The following is a 26,184-nucleotide window of genomic DNA, read 5'->3' on the forward strand; positions in this document are numbered from 1 at the left end:
AAGTGTGTGGAGAGAACAAAGATGCTGAGTAGTCTCCCGGGGAGGTTGGGAGAAGGGAAGAGGGCGTCACCATCCCCGCAAACTCACAGAGGTCTTGGAGCCGCTTGCCCCTGAGAAAGGCCCAGGAGCCAGAGGCAGTGTTCATCATAAGGTCACTTGTGTTCCCTCAGGGGTTCTTGTCAACAATAAGCATCCTCCAGTTGGTGGAATGCATTAATTGTGTGGTGGGGGACTTTTTTGTGCCGCGGCACGTGGCCTGTGGGATTTCAGTTCCCCGGCCAGGGATCGAACCCGGACCCTCGGCAGTGAGAGCACAGAGTCCTAACCGCTGGACCACCGGGGAATTCCCTGTGGGAGATTTTCTCAGTGCGGATACCTTGAACAGAGGGTGTGAAATCTTTTTCCTCTCCTCTGTATCCACTCAGCCCAGCACAGTGATATTCCTGGGAGCGGCAAGGTGCCGGAGCAGGCGGCGTGCTTCTCGCCGGCCCTGTCTCACCTGTGCCGGGGGAGCGAGCGGCTGTGTGCTTCTGGCACCTGCGGCGTCGCAGGGTCTCTCTCTGCAGGCCTCTGGTCATCCCTGCAGATGTGAAGGACAGACTTCACGGTCTGCGAGGGACGGAGGCTGAGTTCACACTGGGGGTGCGGCTTTACCTTGTCCTTAGGCCTCTTGGCTGTGCTGTTACTTCTGCCAAGCCTCCTGAGCTGTGTGCACAGCTGCTGACTGCGCGTGTCCCCCCTGACCATGTGCTGCTCCACAGCCCCTGCCCTCGACGTGGATTGGCAGAACAACACTGCCTTCGCCTCCTGTAGCACAGACATGTGCATCCACGTCTGCAGACTCGGCTCTGACCGCCCGGTCAAGACGTTCCAGGGGCACACGGTGAGTGCGACTTCTGACTGCGGGCTGAGGTTCACGCGCAGGCGCCGGGAGGCGGGAGCGGCTGCTCTGTGCCAGGGGTTAAAGGGCACCGTGACTGCAGACCAGTTCTCTGCAGCCCATTGCTCCTGGGGCTGTTGTAGCCATCTCAGGTGATGGGCTAACCCAGGTATCCATCTGGGGCCCATTGCTCCTGGGGCTGTTGTAGCCATCTCAGGTGATCGGCTAACCCAGGTATCCAGCTGGGGCCCATTGCTCCTGGGGCTGTTGTAGCCATCTCAGGTGATCGGCTAACCCAGGTATCCCATCTGGGCAGGCAGTGTAAAAAAAAAAAAGTGGCCTGAGATGAGCCAGATGTTGGATTTTGCAGGAAAGACTTTAAAGTAGCTATTATTAGACTATATGAGGACATAAAGGAAAGGCTGTTTGTAATGAGTGAACAGATGGGGAAGGGCAGCAGAGGAAGGAAAACTGTTCTTAAAACAGTCAAGTGGAAATCTCAGAATTGAGAGGTAGAGTGTCTGAAGTGAAAATGTTAATGGATGGTGGAGAGATTGCAGAAATAAGGTTAGTAAACCTGAAGAGAGATCATAGAAACTAGCCAATTTGAAGAATTGGTAAACGATTGAACAAATGAATAGAGGCTTAGTGACCTACGAGACAGTATGAAGCACTCTAGCATATATGTGTAATGGAGAGAGAAAAAAAGAGAATGGAACAGAAAAATTATTTGAAACAATGATTTTGCCAAATTTTCCTAAATTTGGTGGAAAACATCAACATTCAATCCAAGAAACTCAGACACCACCTGACTTCTCACTGAATTCCTTTTTTTAATTAATTTTTTTATCGAGGTATAGTTGATTTACAATATTATGTAAATTTCAGGTGTACAACATAGCAATTCAAATTTTTAAAGATTATAATCTATTTATAGTTATTATAAAATATTGGGTATATTCCCTGTACTGTACAATATATCCTTGTAGCTTATTTATTTTATACATAATAGTCTGTACCTCTTAATCCCCTACCCCTGTCTTGCCCCGCTCCCCCTTCCCTCTCCCCAGCAATAACCGTTACCTTGTTCTCTGTATCTGTGAGTCTGCTTCTTTTTTCTTATATTCACTAGTTTGTTGTATTTTTTTAGATTCCACATATAAGTGATAGCATACGATATTTGTCTGACTTAGTTTACTAAGCATAATACCCTCCAAGTTCATGTTGTTGCCAGTGGCAGAATTTCATTCTTTTCTTGTCCGAGTAGTATTCTGTGTGTGTGTGTGTGTGTGTGTGTGTGTGTGTGTGTGTGTGTGTGTGTGTGTGTGTGCCACATCTTCTTTATCCATTCATCTATTGATGATTGATGGACACTTAGGTTGCTTCCATGTCTTGGCTATTGTGAGTAACGCTGCTGTGAACATTGGGGTGCGTGTGTCTTTTCAAATTAGCATTTTTGTCCTCTTTGGATGTATCATCAGATTCCCCAGCATAGCCCATGAGGCTCTTCACAGCCTTCCCCTGGCAGGTCCCTCTCGTGTGCAACGCCCCCGCCTCTACCCTGGTCCTCCTGGAGGACCTGTTGGCTTTGAGCACCTCACACCTGCACTGCTCCCCACCTTTGACTCACAGCATCCCTTGCCACTAACTTACCTGACATAAACTGCATTGTCCTTGGCACTTGCCCGTTTCCTTAGTACCCACTTTTTCCAGCTTCTGTCCCTACAGGTCCCTGCTTCCAAAAGAAGGTTCTTTCAGAGCCCAGGGAGCAATTGTCCTGTTAACATCTTGTCGTGGCTATAAACAGACCCTTCTTTTTTAATTTTTCTGACCTAAACTTATTTCTCCTCTACTCCTAGACTGTCCCCGAGCTTTTACTAGGAAATCTTTGTGACTTTCCAGCTGACCCGTTTGGGACTTGCATGCCATCGCACCACCTGGCTCTTTAAACGGGTCTCATTGCAACCCATCATTGCACACAAGCTATGAGCTAAATGTAGTCGAGCTGATTTCTTCCCGAGACCCTGTGAGCCGTTCCTGGATGCTTTCTGGGAATTGTGACTTGGGCTGCAGAGGGAGGGAGAGGAAAGTCCACTTTCACCCTGGAAGGTGGGAGGGGGTTCGACTGGGGACAGTCAGTGGGCACCAGCTCCCTCTTGCAGGCAGGCCCTTGGAGATGTACCCTCGGGTTCTATTCTCAGCAGTTACACTCAGAGCCACCCACGCTGCCCTTGTCCCTGGTCTGCACCTCTCACCAGGCACCGCTTCTCTTGGTGTCCTCCTGGGTCCGCTTGCCTGTGCACACACACTCAGTCCGACCTCCTCGACCTCCCTGGCTCACCCACAGGCCTGCTCCTTGTACTGCAGGCTCCAATGCCTCCCTTTTTTCTGGGCCTTCCACCACGGGTACCACATGGAGCACAGACGCACTTATCCCTCCCTGTCTCGCACCGTTCAACACTCAGTGCCCTTAGCAAGTAGCGTGACCAGTACAATTTATCATCCAAACCAGAGCACTTAGCAGCATGGGATTAATTGGGAAGTTAATTATGAGTGTGAAATGAGTTAATTGTTAGGCTGGAGCAACAGGCACGAGAGAACGGGACAGGGCGCCACGGTCCCCCTACTAGAAACGGGAGGCCCGAGACCCGCGGCTGGCTCCCGCCATCTCTCCCCGGCCCACCCCGCTGGGCACATCATTCCCCGCCTCCACTCAGCTGCCTGCGGCTCCCTTGCCCACGGGAGCATTTGCCTTCGTCCTCCAGGATTTAGGCTCGAGGTCCCCTGGTCCCCAGAACCAGAAGGCTGCCTGCAGCCTTGTTCCTTTCTGCGCCTGCCCCCGGTCCACATTGCACACTGGCCTGCCTGCCAGAGCTTTCCATATGTGCCGAGTTACAGCATTCTGTTTACTTGGCTGTTTGCTCTGGAAATAGCCAAGTAAGCTGTGCTCGTCTGCATGTGTGTGTTCAGGTCACATCGTCTTGGGCCTGAGTTACCCCTCTGGTAACCTTGCTTCTTTACGTTTCCTCCTCCTCCACTCAGCACCAAAAGAGAGATGTCCTGACAGATTTAGACAGAGCAGGTAGCTGCTGTATTAAGAGTGAGCAGGAAAATGACTTTCCAATCAGCTTTAAAATAACTCACTGGTCTTCCTGGTTTTATGTGCTGCCCTTACTCTGTGTAAATTCATTTGGCTTCCTTCCTACTTGTGATTTTTTTTTTTTTTTTTCCTTAGAGAAATAAGATGAGGGTGGCTGGTTATGTGTGGCATACGGCCCGTGCGTTTTGTATAAATGAGCAAGGCAGGCGGGGTGAGGCAAAGGGGAATATGCACGCGCTCTGGGGTGTGTTCTTTTCTATCCAGGGGGGATGCAGGTAGGCTTTCTGCAGAGGACAGCGCGCTCCTTCCCCCTGCTGGAAGGCTATGTTACTACTCCCAGGCCTGCCTTTCTTTTTGAAACCCTTTGCTCTCTTTCAGAATGAGGTCAATGCCATCAAATGGGATCCTTCTGGGATGTTGCTAGCATCCTGCTCTGATGACATGACGTTAAAGGTAAAGCATTCTAAAAGGCTGGGCCGTTTGACCCCAGACGACCCCCTGTACTCAATGCTGGTCTTAGCATTCACTGCTCCTTCAGCTGGATGTTCTGTTCCGAGCACTGTTCCCACCTCTGTCACCTTCCCTCTTTGCAAATGACAGGTCACTGTCCTGCAGTGACCTCCTGCGTATCAGTCAAGGGTCCTGCCGAGCAGCCTTCCCTTCCCGCGGCCTTTCTCATGGGCGCCCCTTGGTGTTCGGCCGGCCCCTCTGCTGGCCAGTTTGCCGGCTGCCCACTGCACTGGGCGTGAGCTTCCCAAAGGCAGGAACCTAAGGAACGCTCCCAGCAGGGATGGATGGTGGTGAAGCTCCCCCGGTGGGAGAAGCAGCTGTTGCTCACCTTGTTCCCAACGTGTTCTCTAGATCTGGAGTATGAAGCAGGATACGTGTGTCCATGACCTTCAAGCTCACAGCAAAGAGATATATACCATAAAGTGGAGTCCCACCGGGCCAGCCACCAGCAACCCAAACTCCAGCATCATGCTAGCAAGGTAAAGGGAAGACAGCCCTCAGCCCGGTCTCGGTTCCTGAAAGCAACCTTGCTCACTGCGGCTGAGCCAGCAACATGGCCGGTAAAAGTTATTCATATCCAGGGAGCCCAGAAAATATTGCCAAGTTGTCTTCCAAATGTGTTTACGCCCTTCCAAAGTAAATGGAGAGGCGGCTGATTTTGAAAGGGCCCCAAGATACAAATTATCACGTGACGGCTAACTTGAGGTAAGGACGGTCTTAACCATGAGGCTGGTGGGAGGAATCAGTATATGTCCAGGCTCCCGGCACTTTGCTTTCCTGATGGAGAAAGGAAACAATTCAGCTTGGACCTTGGGCTTGGTGTGCTTGGTTCAACTTGGAGCTGCAGGTGGTGAGAATGCTGAATGGTGATAACGTCTCCCCAGCCGCAGCCAGATCTGACCTAACTGTTTATAGAGTGAACCCCCTAAGACACCAGCATTGGAGGCAGAGGAGTGGCTAGTCAGTCAGATGCCAGAATTGAGAAGAGTGGTTATACGTCACCACAGTGGCCTCCGCAGAACTACATCACCTAGGCTGCGGTCAGCAGACTTGTCATCGGACCCCATGCAGGATATAATGTTCCAATCCCAGTATGATATTCTAACGCGAGCCTTTAGAAGAACGAACTAAAGAAATCCTGAGGCTGAATTTTCGGATTACTTAGGGGTCCGGAGACCATGAGCCAACAAAGCGTGGGTGTTTGTTTAGCCTGGGAAAGACCAGGCTTGGAAGGAATGTTTCCCTGCCAGGAAGCAGCAGTGGGTTTGTTCTGTATAGCTGCAGAGAGCAGGGTTGTGGGGGGAAGTGGCAGGTGGCACGGCCCTCCTATGAATGAGGGAGAGCCTTCCGTCTTTGCTGTGTAGCCGTGGGGCGGGCGGCCTCGCCAGGCAGCAAGGACTCTTGTTACTTAAAGGACCGACCCCAGGCCATCTCTTAGAAAACACTGGACTGAAGTCCCACATCAGCTAAAAAGGCCGATCCAGAAAAACACCAAGGCCGTTACTCTCTTATTTCAAGTAATTGTCCTGAAATCCACTTAAATGTCTAGGATACAGAACGCTATCTTTTCTCCTTTTTTTTATAACTTGGAAGGTGCTTTGTATCGCGTGGCTCCCATTAACGAGCGTAAGTGGTCCTTCTAGTTAACAAGCGTACAGGGACACGCTGCTGCCTGTAAGTCCCTGCAGAGAGAAGGAATGCCGGGTAAAGCATCTTTGTGCTGTGTACTCTTCTTTCAAATTTGGAAATTACTAAAATTTGCAGCTCCCAGGAGTGCAATTGTGTATTGGGATGCGATTATATTTTAATTCTGTATTCGCTCAGTTTGCTATTTCCCCAAATACGGCTCTCAGCATTATTTTAGTTGGCAACGATAGATGTTGTGTTGTAAGTTGTGGGAGCACTTTAGAAAATGTAGTGAATACAAAAGTACATATCATTCATATCTTAGAAAAACGCACAGACAAATGAGTGTGGATGTCAATTTGTTTCCCTCATAACAGCACCCAAAAAAAGAAGGAGAAGATCTGTTTTACGACCGTGGCTTTGTTTTCAGTATATCTGGTTCACGTTTTAGAAGAGGAAGAGTGTACCCGCTTGTTGTCTCTCGAAACGTAAGAGCCAGGAAAGGAAAGCAGCGCCCGCTGTCCGTGCCGCGTCTTAGGGAAGCAGTCGGGAAGCCGCGTGTGCTGTGGTGACGTTTTCTCTCCCGTCTCTGCAGTGCTTCGTTCGATTCTACAGTTCGACTGTGGGACGTGGAGCGGGGCGTTTGCATCCACACGCTCACCAAACACCAGGAGCCGGTCTACAGTGTAGCCTTCAGCCCCGACGGGAAGCACTTGGCCAGCGGCTCCTTTGACAAGTGTGTGCACATCTGGAACACGCAGGTAACCCCCGATTCCCACCGCCCAGTCCTCTCCAGAGGGAGCGCCCCCGTTGTCATGTTTTCGGTGGCCCACTCCCGGAACGGCAATCAGGGAATGGGTGCATGCTCAGGAATGCCTGACCTCGGACGCGGAGCCTTGACACAAACCCCAGCTCCCCGCGTGGAGCCCAGACCCAGTGCCCTCTGCCCTGTGCTCCGTGTGGGCGGGCGGTCTTCCCCGCCAGGGACGCCCATCGACTCATTACTCTTTCTGAGTCCTTGGCAGGTACGCCTTCCACCTGCCACTTCCTTCTCTTGGGCCTGAGGAGTCACCCTGGAAACTCGTAACCCAGTCATCTTCCCACCCGAGACGCTGCCCTGTGGGTACTAAGGTCTAGGTCGGAAGTGTCCTTCCATCCGAGCTTTCCGGGGGAACGGCCGTCCGGGTTGAGGCCAGCCCCGACCGCCTCTGCTCCACACCAGCTCCTGTAGCTTCTTCAGGGAACAGATCAAGGGCCATGAAGACTATTCGTTGGCTGTTGTCATGGCACTTTGATTTTTTGAAGGGAAGTGTTTTATGTTTGGGTAGCAGCGGGAATATCACTGTTGGTTACGCTGTCACAGAAGTAAAAGGAGATGGTATTTGAGTATACTGGGCTCTTGGGTCTCCTGCTAACGGAAGAGAGAAATGTGCTATGGGAGGAATCACTGCAGACAGCCAGCGATCCATTCTGCGTGGCCTCAGGATGGATGAAGTGGCCTCTCCTCTCCTGGTTTTTTGGGGGCTTTTTTTGTTTCGTTTTGTCTTTTGTTTTTGTATTTTTTGGCCGCCCCGTGCAGCACGCGGGATCTTAGTTCCCCGACCAGGGGTTGAACTCGTGCCCCCTGCAGTGGAAGCGCAGAGTCCTAACCACTGGACCGCCAGGGAAGTCCCTCCCCTCCTGCTTGATTCCCACGCTCCTTCGTGATTCCTTTAGGCCTGGGTGGCGTTCAGATGAATGCACTTTCTCAAGCGCACGCCCCCTTGTGGTTGGTGCAGGGAGGTGGTACGGGAGCCATGTTAACTGGTGTGGGCCCGCGGGTGGTCCACTGAGACCTCAGGCTTCCCAGGAGCCGCCTCGTGTGGTCATGTCTTCCCAGTAAGCAAGAGGCGACGGTGGCCCTTACGTGAAACCAGCCTGGTGCTGAGCCCAGCCTCACAGCTGCAGATAGGCCACCCGGAAAACAGACATTAACGTGTAGCGGTCTATTCATGGAACTCTCACGGGAAATAGTGATGGATGGATTTCTAAAATGACATCATCAGTTACATAACTCCTGCTGTCAGCAAGTCATCAAATCATTTTACCCCTTTATTTATTTTTTTTATAAATCACAGAACTCTCTGAGACATGTTGAGGGTCTCTTTAATCGTCAGTGAGATGGACGACTTCTCTAAATATAAAACCACGTATGATCTTGTTGACTTGCTCCTTCCCTGGCTGCCTCAGTCCCCCTGCCGCCCTCAGTCGTTGGCCCCCGGGAATGACCCCTGGGAGGCGTGACCTCGGCTGAAACATGTTTAGGCCGACTCCGCGGGCTGCCGTAGGTCAGCTATGCCCCCCGTGGCAGCAGGTCTGAGAGGCGCGTTACGGCCACTGAAAATTCCGTTAGCTTCTATGTTTGAAAGTTTCTGTGCTGACACCCTGGGGGTCCACATCGGCGCTCTGCATCGCGAGTGATGGCGGCTTTGCTTTGCAGAGCGGAAGTCTCGTCCACAGCTACCGAGGCACCGGCGGCATCTTCGAGGTGTGCTGGAACGCCCGAGGGGACAAAGTGGGCGCCAGCGCGTCGGACGGCTCCGTAAGCAGCACCCGTAGTTTCCTGGGGGGCGGAGGGCTCGGCGGTGGAGACACGAGAAGTCAGACCCCTGATAGCCGCGGGGGCTTCCAGCGCTGTGGTGGCCTCCAAGGGCCGCAGCCAGTGTGTGTGGGTGAAGGAAACTTCTGGGCTGGCACCACCTCTGGGAGCAGCTGTCTCTCTTGCTTCCTGAATGACGTTTTCTCGGTGAAATTGGTGGTCCTCAACCGGGGTGATTCTGCCCCTGGAGGGCATCTGCAATGTCTGGAGGCATTTTGGTTGCCACCGCTTTGGTCGGGGGGCCACTGGCATCTGGTGAGTGGAGGCCAGGGCTGCTGCTGAACCTCCTGCAGTGGACGGGATGCCCACAGGAGAGAAGTGACCGGCCCCAAGTATCGCAGGTGCCGAGGCTGAGAAACTTGGTCCTGTCTTGGCTCCCAGCCTGCTGGGCCCTCTGGTGATAAAGGCCCGACTTTGCATTCCACGCGTCTCCGGGGTCCCAGTGGCCCTATGTTGATCGCCTAAGATGTCTAGCTTTTGGATTCATGCCTGCACTTGGAATTGCCATGAGCTGTAGGGCAGGTGGCAATGGGCTGGCTGGCTGGATGTCAGCCCGGCCCCCAAATGTGTGCTCAGGCGTGATTTGCCCTCTGCCCCGCCATGTCGGTGTCTGGTCCGTGACGCCCGCCGATGGCTGTGGCCACCCCATTAGTTCCTAGCATAGCCCTTGACCTGGCTCTTGCCCTCTGTCCTGTTTGCCTGGGGTTGGTTGGTCAGGTGCTCAGACGTCAGCCTGTCGTTAGAGATGCTCTGAACCCTCTCTACTGTGTACCAATAAAACTTTGTAAAAAGTGGGTGGCAGGCTGGATTTGGTCCATGGGCCGTTTGCCAGCCTCTGCTCTAAAGGCATCTTGTGTCGTGTCTCAAGATAACAGGCGCTTTCTCTTTCCTTCCAGGTGTGTGTCTTAGATCTGCGAAAGTAAACATGAAATATTTTAGAAACAAGAAGAGAATTCTAACGGACCAGCAGTGAATGTGTGGGGTTGTAGCACTATTCAAACACAATTCTGTCAGCTCCAAAACTGTACGAACTTGACCTTAGAGTGTACTTTGAAATCAACTCATCCCTGGCCACAGGAGTCTCTATTTTTTTGTAATCTTTATCAGGAAGTTTAAAACAAAAACATACACACAGTCATATCAAAGGGGGGAAAGAATGGTTTCCACCTGGAACATTCAGCCTGGGAAGCACGAAGCCACCAGCTAGACGGTGCATGGTTTGGTTTCCATCCAGAACAGGCTCTGATGGCTGAGAGGAAAAGAAAAAAAAAAACAAAAAACTGTGCCAAAAAGAAAAAGAAAAAAAATGCTGTGATAAACCAAAAGGGGGGTGGGGAACTCCTCACGTGGTGGGGTTTTTTTTTTTTTCCTAAAAATTTGGACACTACAGTTACTCTCACAAGGATGTTCAAAGACCAGTTTGTACGGATGAAATGGGCAACTTTGTAATCCCAACACTTTCTATTTTCTAGACTCTTTGTCCCGTGGTTTTTCTATGGGCTGGAATCCTGTCGTCTGGGGGCCTCGGGTCTGAGGTTGGAAACTGTTTTGGGTGTGTTGCTTCTTTGCTGGTGTCGCCTGCCCCCTCCACCTCTCCTTCCTTCGTGGTCTTGGTTGGCATCACCCCCTCACAGAGTCTCTGACAGGCGGGGCTTTCTCACCCTGCCCTCCCTCCCTCCCTCCCCCCCCCCCCTCCCCGCGCACTCTCTCCGCCCCTTCCTCATAGTCGCTTCCCATCTTAGGTCTCAAGGGCACTTTTGGCGCATACTAAGTGCTTTATGTAAGAAGGCAGGGCAGGGGGACTTTTTACAGGAGGAAAAAAAAAAGTGACTTAGAAAGAGCCCAGAGTATTTTTGGAGAAAAAAAAAATATTTTTTTGTTAAAACAATTTTAAAATCCTAAAATGGCCATCAGACATAGAGAGCTTTGTGTGATTCATATTTTAAAAAAAATAAAGTTTAGGAAGACACAGACAGGGTCTGAGGTAGCTTTTTCTCTTCCAGCTTCACGAGAGGCAGTGAGGAGTCTGGGTGGGAAGGGGCCAGCCCTGGGGTCGGCGTTGGGACTGTTCTACGGCCAGAGAGGAAAATCCGGGCCCTTCCAGCTCGAAGACGACCTTGCCATTTTTCAGGGTGTGTTGACCGTATAGTAGCCGGCAGGAGAGACCTGGAGAAGCGTGCCTTCGGACCCAAGAAGCGTTCCCAGGACCAGCGGCGTTGAAGGGGCCGTCACAGCCGTCCACTCAGCAGGATGCCGCCTGGCATCATTCAGGCCGCGGGGCCACCTGTGGGCCCCCCACCAAGAGCACCTCGGCCGGTCCTTGCACAGCTGACGGGAGAGGCTCCAGGATCTCACTGGGTCTAATAACGACAAAAACGAACAGGGAGAGAGGTTTTCGGTCCTGAAGGTGAATTACGTAGGTAGACTGTCACTAATAATTTCTGTCCTCTTCATAGTTTCTTCCTCTTGCAACGGAGGAGGAGAAAGGTTTTCTTTTTGTAATAACGAATCTTTTTACTGTTTTTAAAAAATTAAACATGGCTTTGTGTTCCTAGAGGAGTTTCCTTTCATTGGATCAGGTGACCTTTGTACTTTTGTTGTCATAACCCGACGCTGACCCATCTTTTAAATTAGCAGCAGGGGAAGCAGCGGAAGACAGGGCCTCTGGGTTCATCCGTCTTCCTGCAGGCACAGGCCGGGATGGGGCAGGGGGCCGGGCCCCGGGGGGCTGGTGGCAGGCAGGGTGCAGCCGTGTGTGTGTTCCAGCAACAAGGCCCGATGTTACTTAGAGGCTGGTGTCTGTCCGTGGAGCCAGAAGCTAACGGGCAGAGCAGACCAGGCCCTCCTGCAAAACTTGGATTGTCCCGGAACCAGCCCCCAAAGCCAGAGTGCATTCATCTTTCTCGGATCATTAATGGGTCTCCATGGATCTGCAAGTCATTCAAGCCCCGTCTGTAGAAGACCAACAAGTGCTCTGTTTATGTCTGAGTGGAGCATTTTATTTGGGATCTGTTACCTAAACGCTTGGCCTTTAAGAAGAACAGAGTTCTCCGGAGTCTCCACTGCCATCTGTGAAGATGGCAGACATCCCCGGGTACACTGGTAATTCCCTGCCACCAAGAAGTTAACTAGGTTTGAGGTGCAGTTTGGGGGGATCTAGACGAATACCATCTGGACCCCCTCACCCAATGAAAATGTGTCACGTCTATAGACATCAGCTGTCCAGGGTCAGGACACAGTTTGTGTTTGACAAGCCAAAGCCTGCTGACGGGTGAAGACAGTCGGTTCACGCAGCGATCCTCACCGGACAGTCAATACCCAGGGTCTCCAAGTGTTGACTTTAGCCTCTTGGTAAATCTGAACCAGTTGGGAGTTGCCGGGTTGGAGCCAAGGGCTGTGAGGCCACTGACACGGGGCCTTGATCCTGGGCCTGGCAGTGACCTGAGGCTGAGGAAGGCAGACTGTCCGCATTCCTGGCGTCCTCGGCCGGCCACTGGGAAGGAGCCTTCCAGGGGCCCCAGGGAGGCAAGACGAGGAGGCAGCCAGCGCCCCTGGAAACCCATCCCCGCTCTCAGCAGGACGGCAGCCGTCCCTGAGCCGCGGACGCTGCCCACCAGCTGCACCCTGCCAGCCAGCGCTCAGCGGACGCACCCCTGTCATCAGTGCCCCGTGGCTCGTGTTACCGTTGGACGTCGTTGACAGCGTCTAACACTTGGAAGTAAATGCTTCAGTCTCGGTGACCAAATGGGACCTTGATTCTGAAAGCAGGAGTAACGCAACGGTCCTCCCCGAAATTTTCCGTTGGGTTTGCGTGACTGAGAACTCATTCTGCGCACACCTGGGAAAGGGATGCCGCCCTACGGGGCACATCTGACCCCGCATGACACCCAGAACGTGACGTTCGTTTTGTCTTTCTAAAAATAGATCTTGGAGCCAAGTGAAGTGCACTTTGTCAAACATAAGGGTCTGCTTTTGTTCCTTGTTATTTTTCTCTTTCAACCTTTTGTTCCACCTTTTTTTTTTTTTTTTTTTTAATCGTGTTTCTTGTCAAGTGCAGAATCGTTCCTTCCGCCGCTCACTGAGGTTGTGAATTCTGGCTTCTGCGGTTTTTATTGTCTGTGTCAGACGTGCAGCCAGATGTGCTCCTGTCCGCGTTTTCCAGATTCTGTTCCATCCACACGGTCCCCGTTTCGTCCTCCCCCCGCCCCTCACCCTCACGCGCTCCCAGAAAGAGAATCACCTTGTACGTCGTAGCTCATTTGTTTCAAGAGAGAATCAACAGATCATATTCAGTGTCTTGAATAAATTGCTCTATTTTGATAGAGAACTTGGTGGGTGTGCTTTCTTCGTCTTGGTCGGCACCTCTGGGGCCCACGCTGACACCCCTGAGTGTAGACGGAGCTCTGTGTTCTCTCCAGGAGAAAACAGCGGGAGGGCCGCTTTCGGGGTCGCCATGGCAGGAGGATCAGCTGCCCCGTTAGGATATAAAGGGAGCATGCTTTTTAGTACGTTTCCTTTGTGTTACTGTGCTTCAGGCTGGCTGTTTTAGAAAGTCAAAGCGGATCGATTTTCTCCTGTCAGTGGGGTTGGTTTGCTGGGAGTTTGAGTTCAAGGATGAGCTTTGAGTAGTTAGCAGAACCTAAGGTGGTAGGATACGGGTAAGCGGACACTGTGCACGATGCAGACAGACGTCTGGAAACGTTGACCGAAGTCTGCTCGGTGCCAGCCCCGGCCAGGTGTTTCCATTGATGCCACTTTCATCAGTGAACGGATGTGACGTAATTGAATTGAACTGCTGTCCCCGTGGTAGGCAGACGCAGCGAGACGGGCTGCGTTTGGCTGTACACATGAGTCACAGAAGAAGGTCGTGGTGCCATTTCCTCTAATCCCAACTTGATCCTGGGCTAGAACAGAGCCAGGGGCTGGCCCATCCCTTCCTCCCTGTGCCCCAGTGTTGTCTGGGGTTCAGCCTTGCCTGGTTTTGTTTTTCTCTGTTTTAAGTCTTGCCAAGTTGACCAAGCGTGTTCCCACGTGGTGGATTTGGGGGGAAGCTCTGAGCACCCCAGGCCCTGCTGCTAAAGCCACGGGAAGGCCCCGGGGAGACCTCTGTAGCAAACACGGCGGGCTGGCACAGCGCGGGGCAGAGCTTCCCGGGATAGACGCGTGTGGGACGTGGGCTTTGGTGGCTTCAGCAACGATGCTGGTAGCATATTCATAGCTTCGAAGGGGTTTCTTTGTGCTGTGAAGGAAATTGGGTTGAATCCAGATTGTCCAGCTCTCATTCCAGCCCAGTGCTGCAGTGATTCTAAAAATGTTTTGTCCGTTGAGGCTCCCACTTGATTTCGGGAATCCAAGTTTCCCCTCACTGCGCAGAGACCTTTTTTTTTTTTTTTCAACTGCCCATATCTGGGTGCTGTTCCTAAAGGGTCTTTGAGATGTTCTTTATATTCACGGAAAGGTTTCTGTGCACCTGTGGATGCTGGTGGTGTTCACTGTTGGTGGAAGCCTGGAAATCACTTGGTGAGATGCATGAAAAGGGCTGGGAGGGGGTGGGAGGCAGATACGTACCCTTACGAAGACTCAGAATTGGGTGGAATGTTTTTTTTTTTTTCCTTTCCAGTCTGGCTCCTTTTTCTCCCAAGCGTCTTCATCCATTTGCAAGGTAAGCAAAGCAAGACGCAGCTCCACGTGGAGGACCACGTGGGGAGTCGCGGGGACGGGGACCCGTGATGGGGGAGGGCGTGGGGCGCCTCGGGGTTGGGGGAGGGCAGGGGGGACGCATGGTGGAAGGAAGCAGGGACTGTTAACAGTTATTACCTTCTAAGACTTGAAGTTAATCCTCTGGGGGGTGGGTACTCCTATTCGAATATACTTACCCTTGAGCAAAGTTCTTGAGAGGAACGCCACCAGGAACCCAACTGTAAATGACAAAGAGGGTATCTTTGGAAGAGGGGGAATAAGTAGACTCATTTAAACGTTTTTTAAGGTGTGATAAACTGGCCAATAAGTTGAAATCAAACAGAAGCCACCTGATAGGAGCAGGCTTGTCTTTCCACCCAAGCTACACTCCCAGCTACACCTGTCACGTCCAAACTCCTGGCTCTGGTTCCCAGTTGCCTCCCCTTTTCAAGAACCTTCCCTTCTCCCATCACCATCGCTTCCTCTCCCCTAGATCTTTCCCCTTATCATCCCAGCTACCGTCTACAAAACAATAACATAGCCGCCCCCTGCAGCAGCCAGCCTTACGGGGAAATTGCTTAAAGCCAGGCGTGGTCTGTCGTGATCTGCTGTGCTCGTTTGTTGTTCCCCGGGTGACTGATAGCACCTCTGTCTCTGATGCTCATTTCTGCCCCCAGTGCCCAGGTGTAGCTTAGGGCGTGGCACGTAGCCACGTGAAGGCATCCACTCCCCCTCTCACTCTGCCTCCATCCCAGTCAAAACCACGCTGCCAGCTTCGATGCTGACACCCCATCTGCTGAGGGGAGTGAACCAGATAATCACAGCAGCCTGGGTTCTCACTTGCAAGCTTCCGAACCTGACTGTGGCTGATGTAAACCAAAAGGAATGAACGAGGAGGACATTGAGCAGCTCGGGGGCATCTCTGGGGAGCCAGGCTGGGGGGCCGTGTTAGGTACAGCATCGGGCCCGTACGCATAACACCGGGCACGGACACACCACTGGGAGCTGCCCACACCTTGACACCGGACGCTGGGCTGGCCCCTGAAAGCACAGCCCGCATGCCTTCCAAAGCAGACGTGCCAGCTGCCGACCGCTCTCCAGCAGTGCTTCTGCACGGCCCCTTGCCTTGGGCACCAGCTTCCCACTTAGACTTGGGACACGAATCTGATTTTCCGCCAGGCCTATGCCTTGCTCTAGCTGCGAGGGAGCCTGGGGAGGTGAGCAGCTGGCAGCTTTGCTCTAGAGTGGGGTTGAGGCCGTGCCTCGTTCAGCACGGGGACTCCTCAGAGGACGGGCTTCTGATGCTGGGGGCAGACGGAATGTCGATACGGAGACTGAGAACGCGGATGCCACCCAGAGAAGTTCAAACTCCTTCGCACCTGCTGGACACTTTGGGTCAAGGTGGCTGTGACGTAGGTCCATCTTCAGGAGCACGCAGCCCTGGGTACCACGGTCACAGTCACGGGATGGTCTGAATCCATCTGTGGCCATGTGACTCCAAAAGCACAAATCCAGACGCATCCTGGACAGCTTTCCTAGAGCAGGATGGGGTCCTAGTCTTGATATAAACGAGGGTCACGTGGCAGCGCTGACTGCAGTGTCCTGAGGAAATGGTGCCTTGCCTTTGATAGACTTACCTAGGTGGCTTGCGTCTCCAATGAATAGTAAGTACAGTATTTTTGCCCCCAGATATATATGTGCACATGCATATATTCAGTATCTATAGTATGCAAATTTTATAAACAGCCGACCGTCTGCACTGCCCATCCCCCGGCCCGCGGCTCCCGTGGATGCGGAAGACCCCACGCAGATGCAGACCAGGGCCCCCCGCGGATGAGGACCAGGGCTTCTGTGGATTTTGGTATCCGTGGGGGTCCTAGAACAAATCTCTCACGGATATCAAAGGAAAACTCTCCATATAATTATATATGTATACTTTATATATATAATCTATATTTCAACTGATGGAAAGATGGAAACGTAGGCAATGATCTGAGCATAAGTCAGGTCCCAAGGATTCCTTAAACTGAATCATTGCTCAACACAACGTGGGGACCGAGGGCTAAATTGCCGGTCCAAGCCTGTCCTCTGCTGCCCCCTAGTGGTGGATAAGGAACTCGCTGTGCAGCTGCTCCTCGGTGCCCCGTCGGTCCTGCTGCCTCTTCTCGTGGCCTTTTGGCATCATCACTATCTGACTCAAGAGCATTCGCTGGCGGTGTTGTTCAGACAGAATCCAAGTCAGGCTGGGAGCTCGGACACAGCTACTTTATTAACTTTTCCAAGGACCTGCATCTGGCATTTAACATTACAGCCAGATCAGAAAAACTAATGTCAGTGGAGAGTCTGGAGAAGCTGCAGAGCGTCTGATCTCGAAGGACTCCCCCTGCCATCCCCAAGCGCAGGCTCACGGATCATCCCTCCTACCACAAAGAGGGTCCTGGGGAATACGCTAACGTGGTGACGGGAGTGAGATCTGGGGGGACGCTACACCCTGCAGTGCGCTGACTGCAGGCGAGAACACAGTCCTAAGGGATGAGAAACGTGGAGTCGGAGGGAGACAGGGTCTGGACCTCTGTCTCGTCTTCTCACAGGTCTCCCTGCGCTTTTGGAACAGATTCAGTCTCCTTTCCGTTGCGGGACACACTTGCAACATGGATTTCAATTGTGCTGGCGTCAGAACCTGGAGAGGAAAAAAGACTGTCACGTGACGATGTCCGTGTCCGAGAACGTCTTTCACAAGCTTCCCAACCGTCTGTATTTATAAAAGAAAATTACATGATACTTTCACCTGCATGTGGTTAAATCATTCCAAAAGACAAAAATCATACAGAATCATCTGGGGCAGCTGATGTACGACCTCCCTGAAGGGAGGTCCACCCCTGCCTCCCTTCCTCCAAACTTCCCCACTGGGCAGCTCACCGCATCTCAGCCAAACCCTGTGGATGCTGCAGCCCAAAAGGAAAGAGACTGTTGACACGGGGGAGTTGCGGAGCCCTGGGACACGCTGTCTGAGGGGCCCGAGACCTCGGTGCACTGTGGTGACGGTGGGCACAGCTGCCCCAGGGGTCACTCGGGGGCAACAGCGCTCTGGGGTCGCCCGGCCACCTGCTCTCAATGCCACGAGGTGCCCCAAGGACTCCTCTTACTAAAACTTAAGAGGAGGGACGTAGGTAACAATCAGTAGAATGAAAGCAAACATCACTCCAGCCAAAAGAGTAATCCCGGAGGTCTGTTTAATCATCCCAACAACACGCCTTCCTTTAGAAGGTGTGGGAGATCTTTGCAACAGATGTCAGAATTGTTCTTTCTACAGATACCACTCCACAAATATCCAGGCTTGCCTGCTGGATGCCAGGTTCTAGGGTGTGTGTGTCAGGAATACAGCGAAGGAAGACGCAGAGGAGGGTGGACTTTTCAGCTGTGCATGGGGCAGGTGACTGCCCTTCAGGAACATCTCCAAATTCCAACTCCCTCCACCGAGAGGCCCCGCTGACGGCTGCAGCCTCCTCCCCTCATGTCCCTCTGTTCACTCACAACCTTCAGGCACATGCTTCTCTTACATCCAAGCTCAGTGCTGCCCGAGGGCCTTTGCACATCTCTTTTTCTGCCTGCAAAGCGCTCCAGATTTTCTCATGGCTCACTCCCACACCGCATTCAGGTCTAACTCAAATGTTACCTCCTCCTCAAGGTGTCTGGGACGCCCATCTAAAACCACTCTCCTGCCCCCTCTTTTTTTTTTTTTAATTTTTTTTTTTTTTTTAGCTGTGTTGGGTCTTCGTTTCTGTGCGAGGGCTTTCTCTAGTTGTGGCAAGTGGGGGCCACTCTTCATTGCGGTGCGCAGGCCTTTCAGTGTCGCGGCCTCTCTTGTTGCCGAGCACGGGCTCCAGACGCGCAGGCTCAGCAGCTGTGGCTCATGGGCCTAGTTGCTCCGCGGCATGTGGGATCTTCCCAGACCAGGGCTCGAACCCGTGTCCCCTGCATTGGCAGGCAGATTCTCAACCACTGCACCACCAGGGAAGCCCCTCCTGCCCCCTCTTGACGTGTTCTTCGCAGCACTTCTCGCTGCCTTGAATATTATACGGTTCTTTGTGACTTTCATTCACAAATGTTGATATAAGAATTATTATATAATTATATGGAGAGTCTCAGTGGACAGCGCATGTGTCCACCCTAGTCACCACGGTATCTGTAGTGCCTCAACCAGCCCCCGGCACGATAAGCTAACGTTGAATGGCTAAATACCGTGGGGTCACCGCCTTGACACCCGTGGGACACGGCACAGGCACCTCAGAGCACTCATGGAGACTAACGTATAAAACCCGGCAGGAACAAGCCCGGAGTAAGAAGAGCCACACGCCGAGTTTTAGAGGACACTTAGGGGGAAAAGGAGAGGCCGTCAGCACGCTGTGGGCTTGGAAACGCCTGGGGAAGCCACTTCCGCTTCCAGAACTGCCCGCCGGCCGGAGGGGTTCACCGGCGCTTCGCGAAGGCTCGCTTCTCTCGGCGTCGCTCGCCGTTCGTGAGCGCGTCCTGGGCTCATGGGAACGTGTGTGCGATTTCTGTGGTCTTTTCAAAAAGCCTCTGGGTTGGAGGGTCACACGGGGGCTCGTGATCAAGGTCTGGCCCGTGACCTGACACTTTGGGACATATTCTGCCCCCTTTTTCAGAGTTCCTGCTTCCTTGCCCGTCCCCCGGGGCTCCAGGGAGGAGACCCCTGTATGTCACGACAACCCTGAGCGTCAGATGCCAGCGCCGCCGCTGAATACACACACACACACACACACACACACACACACACACACACCCGCCCCGCGCCCCTGGCCCCCAGCCCCGCCTGCGCCGAGTTGGCCGGCTGCTTGCAGCTGGGCTTTCCAGCAGGCCTGCTTTTCCATGGGTTTCCTCGTCTGGTCGTAAAGTCTCTGAGAAGCAAATCCAAAGAGGCCATGGTGGTGGGGGTGAGGGACTAACTCTCTATCGGTGCGTGTGCACATCTGAGTGTGCGTGCAGGAAACGCAGCTGCCAGCGACCTCCCAGTGCCCAAGGGCCGAGCGCCTTCCTCGCAACTCCCGTCAGGGAGCCTTGCAAGCCCAGGCGGCTTCTCGAGAACGTCCTGGCTCCACGCAGACCTGACATTTGGGAGGCATATTGGATGCCTCCGGTGCCCTCAGCTGTTGTTCCTGGATCCCTTAAAGCCTCGAGGCGCTAGATCAGAAACCCAACCAGGTGGTTAGGAGCATGAGCCATGGAGAGCGTACAACCCCTGGGCCTGCGTCCCCTTCAAGGTGTTCAACTGGGTGCAGCCAGCCCGACAGAGCTGGAGGCCCTGGGGCGTGTTCCCTCCCACTCCCCTGGCAAACACGACCCATGGCGCCACCTGGTGTTACGTGGAGGGGCCAGTGACGGCAGAGAGAATCACAGACAAAGAATGCGGTGTATGAGACAGAACAGAGAAATGGGGACGGTAAGGGGGAAGTGCGGGAGAGAACAGGCAATTTGGGGAGGTGTGAAACTGTGATGGAGGATAAAGAGATGTGGGGGAGACGCAATGGTGGGAGAAAGAGTACTGTGGGAAACGGCAGAAACTTGGTGGGGGGGGCAGGAGATACGGAATTGCCAGGCAGAACAGAGGATTACGGGGAAAAGAGTACTGTGGGGCAGACTGGCCGTTGTGGAAGAGAGGCCTTGCGAGAGAGAGAACTGTGGCAGATGACGGGCCATTGTCAGAGAGAAGGAATTACGCTGGAGAACAGAAATCTCTCCGAGAAAAAGAATTGGGGGAGCGGTGGAACGCGGTAGCAAAAGGAACTGTAGAAGACAACAGGTTTGTGAGAAACCATGAAGAATCCAGGATTGTGGCAGGAAATGGGAAATTGTGGGAAGAGAATTGTGGGAGCAATAGGGGGCTGTGGGAGAAACACAGAACTGTGAGAAAAGCAAGCGGTTGTAGGAGAGGATGGAGAATTGTGGGAACAACGAGGGATTAGGGGAGAGAAGGGGCAATGTGGGTGAGAGAGAATGGTGCAAGAACTAGGGTATTGTGAGAGAGACAGGGAATTGTGGGAAAGACACCTGGGGGGAGAGAAAAGACGTGCGAGACATACAGTTACGCCCCCTCACTTCCATCCACTGTGTTCTGCAGAGGCCACAAGCTTCCTACCTGTGGACACACTACACGTGCTCTCTTCTAACGACAGCCTTCTTTGCCTCCCCACATGCCCCGCGTCTCGGCCCTACCCCACTGACGCAATCCTTATACCCCGTGGTCCATCTTGTCCACAGCCACACCCCTATCCCTGTGGCCACGCCCCCCTCCTTTGCCACAGCAAGGGAAGGCCTGTTCTCGTCAACGCCCCTCCCCGCCAGGCCTCTGCCTAAGACACGCCCCCTTTGTGACCACGCCCCCAGCTCCACTGCCGCCCCGCCCTGCCACCGGAGCCGTGCCCCCTGCTGGTGGGCGGGGCTTGGGGGAACCTGGTCCAGAGTGACGTTGAAGGCTAGGGGAGCAGGTCTCCTGAGAAATACACCCCCCAACCCTTGAAGGCAATGATAAGGTTAAAGTATCCATCAGATCCTGAACTTTTCCGTTGTGAACACAAAGTGTCCCTGTTAAAGAAGGGCCAGAGATCAGACACTACGCTTCGTAAAGCTCATGGACAGAGGAAATAATATTTTAAGGTTTTCTGGTGCTCACCAGATAAAAACCAACCAGGTTTTTGCTTATTTGTGAGAAGTACCCTTTTTTCTTGACTTTTAGTCCCAAGGGAAATTCCGATTCTTCATAAAGATGCCATTTTGAACGAAGTTGTCCTAGAGAATTACACACAGATCCCCTCAATGTTAGCTGTTGCCATGGCCACGAAGCATGATCATCCAATCAACTCTCCCACATCCATTCACTAGGCCAGTCCTACAAGCAAATCTGAGTGCATCTCTCCACTTAAAAACCTTAACTGGCCTCGCGCTGGCCACTAGATAAAATGCAAACTGGCCTCACGCTGGCCACTAGATAAAATGCAAACTCCTTAGCAGAATCCGTAAAAACCCTTCGTTATCTGTTCCCGACCTGCCTCTCCAGCTTCCCACAAACCCCACGCTGTGGCCACCCCTGAACAACGTGCCGACATTCTGCCCTGAGTCTCCACACAGGGTGTCCTCCGGGCTTCCCCCTCTCCCATTGCAGTCTGCGGTGCAAGACCCAGCCTGAACATGACCTCCTCCAGAAACCCTCACCCATGTCCCATGGAGGCCCTGCCTTTTCTGTGTCCCTTTAACGCGTCAGACTTTTTAGAACAAAATATAGTATTGTCTTTACTTAACTGATACTTGCAAGTTTCCTACGTGACACTTCCCAGGGACATTCACAATCCACACACACCGCCCCCGCCCCTCAGCTAAAATGCTGTTGACCACATTGCAGAGGCTCGATGAATATTTGTTCAAACTCAGTTGACTTATGTCAAGTACCTAGTAAGTGCCAGACACCACGTCAGATACTTCCTATCGGAGGCTCAGCGTAAGCCTGTTGGCCTCGAAGTGAATCCTAAAGTAGTAGATAGAGGCTTAAGGATATGATAAACCAGTCAAGCTTCACCTTAACCAATGCAAACAGGGAGAAGCCTAATTGTATGTACTGCTTCGAGTTTGTATCTCTGGGCTTTTCTCTGACACGTAATAGTACTTTCTGTATTATGAGTAGCTCCCTACCTTTACAAAAGAGACTAAAAGCAAAGTGGCTGGAAAGGAGGAGAAAGGAAACAGCCCAAGACCAAGCCAGCCGTATCTCATTTCCAAGATTACCACTGTAGACATTAGGCTGCCGTTTCCTGAGGGTTCTGGCAGCAGCGTATACAGCCTGTGGTATAAGAACAGGAGTCTCCCCCGTGGGGATCATTCTGCCCCGGGCTTGTTTCCTGACATGTATCCACATCGTTAGCCCAGATTGCTCTGCCTTCACACTTTAAACGCAGATTGGAAATTTTCATGGACTCTTTCATTCTATATCTCGCCAACATTTGCTCCATGTCTCCGCTCAGGTTATGAATATGTAATGGGACTTATGTATGCTTACCAGAGTTAGCATTTATGGAATGCCCTCTGTGCCCCAGCACTATTTAAGCACATAGCACAAAGATCTATTTAATCTCATGAAAATCACTGTCGTTCGCACCCTATTAGAGGTCAAGAAATACTAACTGAGATTTGCAGGAAGGGCTAGTCCTCAGCTCACTTGGAGGAGGCCCAGATGGACAGTCCTGCGCCCAGGAGCCACGAGCCCTTCCTGGAGGTTATGATCATGGCTCCTGCGTAGCAAGTCCATTGCTTATACTGAGGCCATGTGCCACCTTGCTTCTAACAAGCTTGACAAATGTTGCTTTTATGCAAAGAAAGTGCCTACTCATTACAAAGTCTTACTAAAAAAAATGGTTAAGAAGATCTCAGCTCTTTTTTTCCCCAGCTCTTTTGAGATACATTTGACACAGTACCCCAACTCTTACGTTACTAAGAATTCTTTAAATCTTATGTCTAAGAAGTCTTTACATCTTATAATTAATTACTCTTAGGCCTTTTAGAACTAATTTCCCACCAAAAATGTGTAATTTAACATAATTATTACAAACGACTATTGGGCCCTTACCACGTGCAGTGGTCAAGCATGAGTGCAAGACGGTACATGGGCCGCAGAGTGATGCATTCTGGTTAAAAGCGTTTTCAACCAGCCCCATGGTAATAAAGTGGGAAGAGGGAGGGGCTTCAGGGCCTCAGTGGGGACAGAAGGAGGGTGTGGGGTGGCCTCCTCCCCAAGCAGCATCTGTGGAATCAACCCCCTGACCCCCAGAGGAGGTGCTGCAAACATGTGTCCGCTTCTTGTAAAGAATTTCCAGTCTTGTTACTCAATGCTAACAGCAAAACGTCTGCTCAAGAAGAATCTTTCAAGGGAATAAAGATCTGCATAGACCAGGGACGGTAAAATTAATCAGCTATCATAACCATGACAGCCCCTGAGATTGAGTTAGGAATAGGGATCATAGGTCTAGCGATTATTCTCTCTCATTACCCATCTTGATTAGAATATAAATGAGCTTTTTGTAATAGTAAATTCAGAATACAGAGCAAATGATAAATTATAAGGTTACAGTATGTTTAATGAAAAGTACATATAATAGGTTTATTTATATATATAAATAGTATGCATGAGTATATAAATATAAAATGTATGTAATAGGTTTAGTAGATGGCAATCTTTAGAGAAACATTATTTGGGCCTTGAACTGATACTTTCTTCCTCCTTATCGGCTGGGTTAATAGACATAACCCCAAATCAGATTAAACAGGAGCTTAAAAGGAGGACCAATCTGAGGGCCACAGTGTTGAAGCGAAAAGGACAGATCAGAAGAGCCAGCACCGGACGACCAGCGTGTTATCTTAAATGTCCCCGAATGAGGTGGACAAACCAAGCTGCAACTAAAAGCTACAGAGGTCAGGTCGTACCATTCGTTGTCTTACAGCAAACGCCCGCGACGGGTTTGAAGTGGCAATTTATCTCATATTCAAAATGCCATCCAGCCCAAGGTGGAGCCAGTTATAATTATTACAAGGCTACGGTGCTTAATAACCAGAGGAAAGGTACCACTATCGTAGTAAAAGGAGAGGAGGAGGATGAGATGCAAGACTAACATTGTCACTTTCCATTCTCGCCTTGAAGCAGGTTCCAGACATCAGGACAGATCCTATGCGCCAGCCACCTCGCCGTTTATAAAGCATTTCCAGGGGAGCCAGGGGCCCCGCCGTCTGCCCGCCTTGGTGGAGGGGCTCTTACCTTCAGACAGCAGGCTCAAGGCCTCGTCGGAAGTGTGCCCGCCGGCACGCACCTCCTTTCCGGCAGCGCGCCTTTCCCGGGCCTCACGGGAGCCCTTCGGGGACCGGGGACCCCGCTCGGCGGCCGAGGTGCTCATCGATTCCCACTGGATCTCCTCCCTGGGAGCGCGAAAAGCCGGCCGGCAGCCTGTCCAGCCGTGGAAGGCCAGGGACAGCAGGAACCCTTGGGCTGGATTCAGTATCCCCTGGCAGGGAGGACAGAGAGACAGGGGTGAGTCACGGTGGGACAGTGGATATCAGAGCACTGGGTGGTCCCAGGGTGACTCGGGGCCCGCTGGGCTGGCCTCACTGCGACCTGCCCCACTGGCTGGTGTGGGGCGAGACAGAGATTGGCTGGAGGTGCTGGGCCCTCAAAGGTGCCTGAAGACAGAGGAGGTGGGGTGGGGAGAGGAGCTGAGTCAGACCAGAGGCGGGGGGCGGGAGAGGGGAGGCCCTGGGCGGCCCAGCAGGGCTGTGTCACCTCTGGCCCGTGGCCGCGCTCTCCCGCAGGCACTCGGGGCCCTGCCCCTCGCGCCCCTGGCAGGATGTGAGTGCACAAAGGCGCCTGAGCCTAACAGTCTAGGAAAATTTGCTTACGTGTGGTCCCTGCACGTGACCACAGCACAGGCAGGGGTGGAGGCAGCTAATGCTGGTCTTAGCCTCCTGAATCAGCTTTCCCCCGACTCTGAAGCAACGTAAATTTTAATTCTGTGTAGGGCACCGTGCATCTCTCCACTAACAGCTCGCGTATGGATTTTTGTACTTGGAAATGCAGTATAATGAAAACATTGAGGGAAACTACCCATGCTCTTTCCACCTTATTATGATTTTGTGTATTTCTCGCCAATATTTTTTCATACACGTGTTACTAGGTAGTTGAAATCAGTATAATTTTTAGATCTTGCATTTTTCACTTAACACTAGATTTCACCATTGTCATTTTTTTACATTGTCATCTTCAACATCGGCATAACATTCCTCAAGATCAAAGACCATCATTAACTTAACCATTCCCTTTCGTTTAAAACAATGTGGGTTATCTATAATGCTTTATAATTACGGATAATGTTATAAGCAATACCTAAATCCCTATGGTTTTTTCAGTCTGAAACACTTCCTCAAGAGAAATTCCCTGATATTTTAAATCTGCCTGGAAGGTTTGATTCACTTGCCAAGTTGATTTACCAGAGTCATATCCATTTAATAACGATCCCAACACTGAATGAAAATAGCTAGCTCGTGGACCAAGGCCAGATGTAAGCATCCCAGGAACCTATTCAACTCCCTGCATATTTAAATAACATATAGATCATACTTCTGAGTGGTTTTATCCCTTTTTGTTTTTTTTTTCTTTAGGAAGAACATTTTAAATTAAGATGGACCTACCATCATGAACCACGTGGTCTTGGCTGCATTTCTGACCTGTTTCCAAGAGGCTCCATTGATATCTGGTTGCATTTCAAGATAGAATAAAAGGCTTTCATTGATGATATTCGACACCCAACTGTTAGAAAGAAAACGGCCCACAGGTGAAGAGAACATGTGACATAATTCATTTTTAACGCTGGGGGTCAGGGACCATGCCTACCGAGACCTAGAAGTCCTGGGGCGGGGGCAGTGCCCGCTTAGCAGCAAGAAGGACGCAGCACACCAAGATTCTGACGTAAGAGATGCCACCCCTCTCAGCCCAAAGCAGAGACCAACAGGTGCTTCCGATGGTCGCACTCAACACCACATCAGGTGGAAGATTCTAGCACATGTCAAATAACCCAGAGTTCATCCTTCCTCTGAAGAGTAAGCTAATGTTTTGATGGAGACCAAAACAAATCTTGACATTTTATGTTTGAATTTTTTGAGGTTATTGTTGGCAGGGAGGTGACGTTTGAAACCACAAGC

The 26,184-nt window shown here is 51.8% G+C and overlaps 2 protein-coding genes and 1 long non-coding RNA gene across 8 annotated transcripts in view; 2 read left to right on the forward strand and 1 right to left on the reverse strand.

Annotated features, from left to right (window-relative positions):
- The window catches only part of LOC309652446 (F-box-like/WD repeat-containing protein TBL1X), a 225,186-nt gene extending 213,878 nt beyond the window's left edge, over positions 1-11,308 (forward strand). For 3 of the 5 annotated variants that reach the window (XM_082446241.1, XM_082446244.1, XM_082446245.1), the window contains 7 exons: positions 762-883; positions 4,359-4,433; positions 4,842-4,969; positions 6,494-6,604; positions 6,712-6,877; positions 8,596-8,697; positions 9,651-11,308. In XM_082446241.1, the coding sequence (XP_082302367.1) occupies positions 762-883; positions 4,359-4,433; positions 4,842-4,969; positions 6,494-6,604; positions 6,712-6,877; positions 8,596-8,697; positions 9,651-9,677 (731 nt within the window). In that variant the 3' untranslated portion in view covers positions 9,678-11,308. The remainder of the gene's footprint in view (positions 1-761; positions 884-4,358; positions 4,434-4,841; positions 4,970-6,493; positions 6,605-6,711; positions 6,878-8,595; positions 8,698-9,650) is intronic. The other 2 variants (XM_082446242.1, XM_082446243.1) reach the window with 2 other exon arrangements.
- A 5,710-nt stretch (positions 11,309-17,018) lies between these two features.
- The window catches only part of LOC309652450 (G-protein coupled receptor 143-like), a gene marked incomplete at both ends in the record, with an annotated part of 40,005 nt that continues 30,839 nt past the window's right edge, over positions 17,019-26,184 (reverse strand). Inside the window, 3 exons of one of the 2 annotated variants that reach the window (XM_082446254.1) lie at positions 17,019-17,113; positions 24,251-24,494; positions 25,675-25,792. In XM_082446254.1, the coding sequence (XP_082302380.1) occupies positions 17,019-17,113; positions 24,251-24,494; positions 25,675-25,792 (457 nt within the window). Of the gene's footprint in view, positions 17,114-24,250; positions 24,495-25,659; positions 25,793-26,184 lie in introns of those variants that run through there. The other variant, XM_082446253.1, reaches the window with a different exon arrangement.
- Positions 24,432-26,184, forward strand: part of LOC309652473 — a 29,314-nt gene continuing 27,561 nt past the window's right edge. Inside the window, exons 1-2 of the long non-coding RNA XR_014258735.1 lie at positions 24,432-24,520; positions 25,645-26,082. This is a non-coding gene — a long non-coding RNA (uncharacterized lncRNA). The remainder of the gene's footprint in view (positions 24,521-25,644; positions 26,083-26,184) is intronic.

Source organism: Balaenoptera physalus (assembly GCF_965194825.1).
Source record: "Balaenoptera physalus genome assembly, chromosome: X".
Lineage (NCBI taxonomy): Eukaryota > Metazoa > Chordata > Mammalia > Artiodactyla > Balaenopteridae > Balaenoptera > Balaenoptera physalus.